The 8,638-nt window shown below is 42.1% G+C and overlaps 1 protein-coding gene across 1 annotated transcript; it reads left to right on the plus strand.

The window, feature by feature from the left end:
- Positions 1-1,026: 1,026 nt before the first annotated feature.
- Positions 1,027-8,638, plus strand: lztr1 (leucine zipper like post translational regulator 1). Its single transcript, XM_037483035.2, is given in 20 exon segments — positions 1,027-1,215; positions 1,383-1,648; positions 1,754-1,816; positions 1,908-1,964; positions 2,058-2,137; positions 2,221-2,329; positions 2,646-2,729; positions 2,815-2,872; positions 2,986-3,125; positions 3,201-3,404; positions 3,406-3,592; positions 3,752-3,844; positions 3,955-4,050; positions 4,800-4,971; positions 5,072-5,241; positions 5,425-5,708; positions 6,081-6,230; positions 7,070-7,175; positions 7,298-7,378; positions 7,747-8,638. Coding segments are annotated over 19 exon segments (2,403 nt in total). The 5' UTR covers positions 1,027-1,215; positions 1,383-1,496; the 3' UTR covers positions 7,864-8,638.

Raw genomic sequence — 8,638 nt, forward strand, 5'->3', positions numbered from 1 at the left:
TTTTCAGCAATATGTTTGCGAATGTGTGACGGATCAGGTGACCGAGGCAGACAACCTCTGCCGCTGTCGGGGCAAAACAAACACGCACGCGTAGCCAAACCAGTAGGTTCAAAAACCAGTAGCTATGTTGATGTTGCTGTAACGTCATCCCCCTTTGAGGAATACAGAAAACACATCGCTGATTACTAACAGTATTAATTTCCGTGTATGAATCAACATCACAAAGGATAGCGTATACATTGCAAAACCAGCGACGTTGTGACCGCGTCACGGAAGCTGCGCATGCGCATATCTTAAGTCATAATTTCGACTTTTTATCTCATAATTTAGACTTTCTTAAGTCATAATTTCGACTTTTTAAGTCATAATTTAGACTTTCTTAAGTCATAATTTCGACTTTCTTAAGTCATAATTTCGACTCTTTTTTTTTTTTTTTGTGGCGGAAATGGGCTTCCATACAATGATGACTCGACGTGACTCAACGTTTCCTTTCAGCTTATCAGTTATTTGATCGCGATAAGCTTTTTTGAGCTCAGGTAAACATTTGTTGCTCACAAATAAGGTAACTTGTTTGCTTGCAGAATAGGCAGAAAGTTAACGATCTTCACCTGCAAAACACTCCTAATCAGGGACATGCAGACATTTGGGGTTGTTCAACATGTTTTATACTCATGTTTTATACTCATGTTGATATAATAGACATGTATATATAGCAGGTATATATTTTACATCAAAAGTGTACACTCACCCAAATAAACTGTGTCACAGATGAAATCATTTATTCAGATAAATTAGACGACACTATACATTGAGAATATACTGTATATGCAACGTAAATAGTCATTTTTGTAAGTAGTTGATAAATAATAAAACATTATTAAGGATGACATTTCTGTTGCCAGGTTGTCCAAAATCCTTCCGGGTATTTCAATGTAGAGCTGTAGAGAACACTTGGATCTCATTGTGAAAACCCTTTGGAAGAGATATAGATGATCCACATGTGTTTATTTGTTTAGTTTATTGTGACCGGAAGTGACTCACATGGTCTCCCTCTTGGGGGCGTAGTTCCCGATGACAGGGCTTGTTTTGCTAGTTTAACGTTAGCCATGTTGCTAGTGCCTTGTCGCGGACTCCTTCGCTTCGTATGATCACAAGCTTCACATATCGGACCGTATAGAAGCGCTTGAGTTTAACGTCGGCAGCCGTCCGTTGCCGGTTAGTCGTCTGTGACCGTTAGCGTGCGTTTGTTTCGCAGGTTAGCATGTAGCTTAGATGGCTAGCTAGCAAGGGCGAGCTAAACTGCTCAATTTATTATTATGTTTTAGCCGAGAAAGACCATGATACTCTAACGCAAATAAAGCCGACGTGTTTTGTATCCACAGGGTCACACCACGGACACGCGGCTGTTAACTGACTTCTGACGATGGCGTGGACCGCGGCGGTGTCTGCAGACGAGTGGCCCTGACCAGGTGATTCCGCCGGATGAGTTGGCAACAATGTCCTTAAAATCAACCAAAGTGGCCCCGAGTGTTGACTTCGACCACAGTTGCTCCGACAGCGTGGAATATTTGACGCTAAACTTTGGCCCGTTCGAGACCGTCCATCGCTGGAGAAGACTCCCTCCGTGTGATGAGTTTGTTGGTGCAAGGTAACATGTTGACAGATGAGTAGGTGCAGTTTAACTGACTTCCACCGGCTTGATCTGCATCTGTACAGCCGTATATTCACCCCGACTCTCCTCTACTCCGTCCAGGCGCAGTAAGCACACTGTTGTGGCATACAGAGACGCTATTTACGTGTTTGGGGGAGATAATGGGTGAGTAGTACTGGTGCAGCAGAGCGGCGTTCTTGCTTCATACTCGTTGTCCACCACGTGACCTGCATTGACGCTTCCTGTCGCCTAATAGAAAGAACATGCTGAACGACTTGCTCCGTTTCGATGTGAAGGACTGCTCGTGGTGTCGGTACGTCTGCGTTCATGCCCTGTTCCGTTTTAAATTAGTGATTTAAATGAGTTACACACTGTGAAAAGGGATTTATTGTGAAATTCACTACAGGGCCTTCACCACTGGATCTCCACCTGCTCCCAGATACCATCATTCGGCTGTGGTCTATGGCAGCAGCATGTTTGTTTTTGGTAACTGTTTATAAACCGAATGCCATTCATGCAAAACATAAATGAGGTATCTGGGAAATAATGACGGATTTGATATTTTTCAGGGGGCTACACTGGAGACATCTACTCAAACTCAAACCTAAAAAACAAAAATGACCTTTTTGAGTACAAGTTTGCAACAGGGCAGTGGACTGAATGGAAAGTGGAGGGCAGGTAAAGTGTTGAAGATGTATTTTGTTGTATTAAATAGTAAAAGCATTCATATCACACTGCAAATTTACAATTTGCTCTTGTTTTTTTGCAATGAATATACTTCTAAATTGAAGCATATTAAGAATTTTCCTTGGTGGCCTTGTTAGATTCAAATAGCAGGGAATATTGTTTTCCTCATTCTCATGGAATCAACTATTTTGTGAGGAATGATGAGGGCATACTATCTATCAGTTCAGATCAACCTTTTTCCTTTTAAAATCTATGTGCATTTTGGGTTTAATCAAATTCAGTCCTCCTATCCTGCTCTCTCTTTCAGCTTACCAGTGGCTCGTTCTGCACATGGGGCCACGGTCTATAGTGATAAACTGTGGATATTTGCTGGCTATGATGGGAATGCCAGGTATATTTAAGTTTTTATTTCTTTAGTAACAATTGGCTTTTTGGTTTCTGCATATAATAATGGAAGATAATTCCCTTGCATGCAGGCTGAATGACATGTGGACCATCAATCTACAAGATCGAGAACATGCCTGTTGGGAAGAGGCCAGTATAATACATTTCCGAAAACTATAACCTGAAAGACATTGTGAGCACAACGCTCACCAAGACTGTAATTTTTGCATTTACATCTCGGTTTCTGCCTTTGTGTCAATCAGATTGATCAGAGTGGTGAGATTCCTCCATCTTGCTGCAACTTCCCTGTAGCCGTATGCAGGAACAAGATGTTTGTGTTTTCTGGTCAGAGTGGAGCCAAAATCACCAACAACCTCTTCCAGTTTGAGTTCAAGGGCCACATGTAAGAACACATTAATCTTGTGTCCATGATTTACCTCAGTGTTACATGGGAATAATCTATACTCTGTCTTCTCAGGTGGACACGCATCCCAACCGAACACTTACTGCGGGGCTCGCCTCCACCTCCCCAAAGACGTTACGGCCACACAATGGTTGCCTTTGACCGTCACCTGTATGTATTTGGAGGTGCGGCCGACAACACCCTGCCCAACGAACTGCACTGTTACGACGTGGACTCTCAGAGCTGGGAGGTGATCCATCCCAGCATGGACAGTGAGGTAAAAGACAGTATCACTAGACAATAGGACTGGTGGAACAATATCCCAAACATGTGAAATTACTTTTACCCTCCTTCAGATGCCCAGTGGAAGACTCTTCCATGCTGCGGCTGTGATTCAAGATGCCATGTACATCTTCGGAGGAACTGTGGACAACAACGTACGGAGTGGGGAGATGTACAGATTCCAGGTTAGTGTCAGAATAATGTTTTGTTGAAATGCAAAGGCACTTGCTCTAAATAGTTATGCATCACTTGGACACTGTTTTTCCTCACTAAAGTAAGCTTTTAAGCTTGTTTGCACTAAAAGTAATACACCTCTTGAAAATATCAATATTTTCCTCTTGCAGTTTTCCTGCTATCCAAAGTGCACTCTCCATGAGGATTATGGCAAACTGTGGGAGAATCGTCAGTTCTGTGATGTGGAGTTTATTCTGGGCGAGGTAAGTTTGTGATACACAGGAAATAATTCTCTAATCTGCAGAAGAAAATTACATGGTGACATATACACTACCCAGCTAAGATGACTTATGTTCACTCATGTTTTTCACAGAGGGAGGAGAGAGTCTTGGGGCATATTGCCATAGTGACTGCAAGATGTCAGTGGCTGCGGAAGAAAATCCTGCAGGCTTGGGATAGGCAGCGACAGGTTAGAACACACTTCATTTCCTCTGAGACTATCGCTGTTATCAGAAGATATTAATAGACTGTAACGTTTAAAAATAAAATGGCATCTCTGTTTATTTCACTCAACTATCACTCTTGGGGAAAACCCAAATTCAAACAATGTCATCACATGAAGATAATCAAATTCCCAGTTCACTGATGTTTCGTGTACATGACTCAGTTTCTGTTTCATCATTCATATATCAAACAGCAGACACAGACATAATGTTGGACAAGCAGAAAGAATACGTGTTCATTCCAAATGAGCTTTTCCACTTAAGGAAGGATGCACGCACCCGCGTCTCATGATCATTTATGGTATCTGTTCCATATTCTTCCATTACATTTATACAGGTCAAACAGAGTTCAGGCCGACTTAACTTACAAATTGAAACTGAAAACATGTCCTTTCATGTGTGGGTTCATGAGTTTGGGTTAACCAATCCCGTGTCTACTGCATCTCAGTATACAGACAAATAAATGATTTACAAGAAATTTCAATGTAAAGTAGATCAGTATAAGATAATTTTGATTAATTTATGCATGGGAATAGGAAAAACACTTTTTTCCTAAAATTAGTTTTACCCTCACTTAAAATAAAATGTTATTTCTGTTTTTTATTAAACGTTTTCTACCATTGTAATGCTCAATGAGCACCATTTATAGAGGGACCTCTCCTGAAATGGTAAAGCAATTGTTGCTATTTAAACAATCTTCTGTCTTTGTGTGCAGAAGGCTAAGCAGGAGAGCAGCGAGGAAAGCGATGGGTCTGCTGGAAGCCCGAGGGATCTGCCAGCAGCCAACAGGCCGATGCTAGAGGTGTCCATCAGAGAAGCCGAGGCCCAGCCTTTTGAGGTCTTAATGCAGTTCCTTTACACGGACAAGATACAGTACCCACGCAGAGGTACTTCTCTCTTCACGCTCGCTCTGATCAGTCTGTAACTGCAGCGATCCCCAGCAGAGAAGAACAACCTCGTTCTTTCTTTCTTTGCTTCCCTCCATAGGTCATGTGCAGGATGTTCTTCTAATCATGGATGTATACAAACTGGCCCTTAGTTTTAAGCTGTCCCGCCTCGAGCAGCTGTGTGTGCAGTATATTGAGGCATCTGTGGATCTCCAGAATGTTCTCAGTGTTTGTGAAAATGCCAACAAGCTGCAACTGGACCAACTCAAGGTGCATCTGGATAACTGTTATGGACTTATTTAACACCTGCTGCTGATTGAATGTGTACTGCCCTCCAGTGGTTAAAGTTCAGAATGTCCCCGGTACAACACGTGTTACACTTTCAATCAGGATAGTTCAGTAGAATAACCACTTATTCTTTTCTTCATGCTCACAATTGATTTCTCCCCGTAGGAACATTGCCTTAACTTTGTGGTGAAGGAATCACACTTCAACCAGGTGATCATGACGAAGGAGTTTGAACGTCTCTCCACTCCGCTGATTGTGGAGATCGTGCGGCGAAAGCAGCAGCCTCCTCTCAGGTTGTACTCGGACCAGCCGGTGGACATCGGGACCTCGCTGGTCCAGGACATGAAGGCTTACCTGGAGGGAGGCGGCCTGGAGTTCTGCAACATCATCCTGCTGTTAGACGGACAACCTCGTCCTGCTCATCAAGCTATTCTGGCAGCCCGATCGAGGTCGGGACCACACCGTTTGCATCATCTGTTTGAGAAACGTGCAGCGAGTTATCGCACCGGTTCAATGATGGCAACCTCATTATTTTGCTCTGCAATTGCATGTGCATTCAGTGCTTTGCACACAAACGCTCTCCCGCCTGACTGCTCCATCAGGTTTAAAGATCTTTGCCAAAATCATTTATTTTGTGACAATTTAAAGAAACAACTTAGTCATTGTGTTGTGAAACAAACTGGAACGTAGTCTAACCAGCATTTTTAATACTATACAAACATTTTAGGGCCCTTGTATTTTTTCACCATTGGCCTTTGAGGCATTTTGGTGAATTTCAGCAGAGTGATTTACTCTTTTTAACCTTCTATATTTCTATGCAGTTACTTTGAAGCAATGTTCCGCTCCTTCATGCCTGTGGACGGCCAGGTAAATATCTCCATCGGTGAGATGGTTCCCAGTAAGCAGGCCTTTGAATCCATGCTGCGTTACATCTACTATGGCGATGTCAACATGCCTCCAGAAGATTCCCTGTATCCTTCTCAAATTCAGCTTACTTTATATTCACTCACCAGATTAAGTACTTTCCAGGCAGTCCATTGAGTCCGGCCATAATAATGCATTTATAATCATCTCTAATGAACATTTTTACAAAGTTGAGGAAAATAAATGATTGCAGAATCAACATCCTTTTTGAAAAGGGAACTTTGGAGGCGTCAAAGTGGAATAAGAAGAACTGAGTGGCTGGGAGACTTCCCCGTAACAGTAAATTGAAAACGTACTTCTCTAATAACTTTGATCCCTTATCTTCTGTGGAAACTCAAAACATATTGTTGCAGATATGTATGGAATTGTGTTCCTACAGAGCGGTAGACAGGTTTAGTGGCGTTCCACCTGTGAACGGCCGCCAAACCAGAAGTATGGGTTTTTTTTTAGATTAAAAACCAGTTGTGGTTTATTTAGGTATTTCTGAGTGATTATGTTCTAAAAATGTAGGTGTTAACTATTAACAAAGGAGTTGGTAATGGTTTTTAGGAAAAACATTTGCCATCGGCGATGAGCTGTTTGTGGAATCCGATATTAATGCCGGTTACGTTTTCACACGCGCAGCATGATGTCAGATGGAGCGTGTCAGACCATCACGTTGCTTAACATTGGATGATCTGTGTCCATATTGAAAATGTTCGATTTGTATTCAGCCGTTGTGTGGATTTTTTAGGAAATGCTCTTTATCAGTTTTTCTCAGTTGTGGTCACTTTTTGCTTTGGAGGAAACTACATGTAACTTTTTGTATTTTTTCAAAAGCTAAGTTATTTGTCTGCTTGTGGCACATAGACAATTATTTGTTGAATTCTTTAACCTGTTATAACAGCTATCTGTTTGCTGCACCATATTACTACGGTTTTTCCAACAACAGGCTGCAGGCGTACTGCAAGCAGAATCTGGAGATGAACGTCACTGTGGAGAATGTCTTGCAGGTATTTGTTTTCACCCACGGGGGGAAGGGGGGAGCTGTGACCTAATTCTTCATGTTGTCTCAAAGACATTTTTGTATGCAGAGTGAATCATTTGTTAACATACTCTCTCCTCAATGCTTCAGATTCTGGAGGCAGCTGATAATACCCAGGCTCTAGACATGAAGAAGCACTGTCTGCACATTATTGTCCACCAGTTCATTAAGGTGGGTGCGCTTCTATCCGGAGCCCTGGGGGTTTGCTGCCCACTTGCTGCAGCTGAGCTAACTCTGTAGGCTTGTCTCCTTTGTGGGACACTGACACCTTTGGCCTCCTAGTGGATCCCCCTCCATCTGCTAAGTAGAGAGGAGACTGTTTACCGGCCGGCCGGCTGTACAAGCACCTCGTCGCCACAAGGGTCATAGTACCACTCCGATTATTGTTTGTTATTCCAAAAGCAGCAAAGCACTCAATTTTCACCCGGATTCACTGCAGTGTTGGCTGTGTTGTTACTGTTTCTGTTTATCTTTTTTTTTTTTTTTTTTAGCCTCTTCAACCAAGTTATTTCATTTTTTGCTCTCCTCCCCTCCCAAAGGTATCCAAGCTCCCAAACCTGCGGTCTCTCAGCCAGCTGCTGCTGTTGGACATCATTGAGTCTCTAGCTACACACATATCAGACAAACAATGTGCTGAGATGGGCTCCGACATTTAGGATGACTCCCGAGAGCTGGACTCTCGTTTCCTCTCACAGAAGCCACACATCCCTGCTCAACCTACTTCTAGCCATTCCCTTGTCCCCAAACGTTTTCTTTATGTTGGCCGTCGCATCTGCAGACTTTTGTGCCATAGATACAAATTCTCTCTTTGCGGTTTTCTCTGGATTGAAATTGGTGAAGATTCTCGCTCCGTTACAATTTGTTAGATTATCAAAAGCAAATCCCTTTTTTATGTGTAATTTGTGATTTATTTATTTAGATTACATAGGAAACATTTGCCAGGTTTTATTCTCCTCAGTATTACTGCTGCCTTTTTAATAGTTAGGCAGTGGACTGTAATTATTGATACTTGTGACACTATAGAGGGACAGGTGTTGCCTTCAGTGGATTTCTGCTCCGATACATTTAAGTCATCTGAATCCAATCCCATCAAACTATACCATTAAATGGGTTATTATTCCTGTAGATCTGTATTCGTCACTTGTCAGCACTGACTCCGGTTATCGGGCCTGGATTAAATGTTCTAAGAAATCATAATATGAAAATCATTGGAATGTATGTTTGTCTTAAAGCTGTTTTCTTCATTTGATGTTGTTTTTATTGGCACACTTTTGTAATACTAATCACCTCTTACCACTACTAACGGACAAGCTCTGTCTATCTACAAGATACAGCCCTGTGTATTTAGTGACATCAGAACGCTGTTATTAAATATTTATCCACACATGGGTTCCTTGTATTTAAAGCCTTAATAAACCTTCTAGAAAAGGA

The sequence above is a fragment of the Pungitius pungitius genome, chromosome 5, assembly GCF_949316345.1.
Source record: "Pungitius pungitius chromosome 5, fPunPun2.1, whole genome shotgun sequence".
Lineage (NCBI taxonomy): Eukaryota > Metazoa > Chordata > Actinopteri > Perciformes > Gasterosteidae > Pungitius > Pungitius pungitius.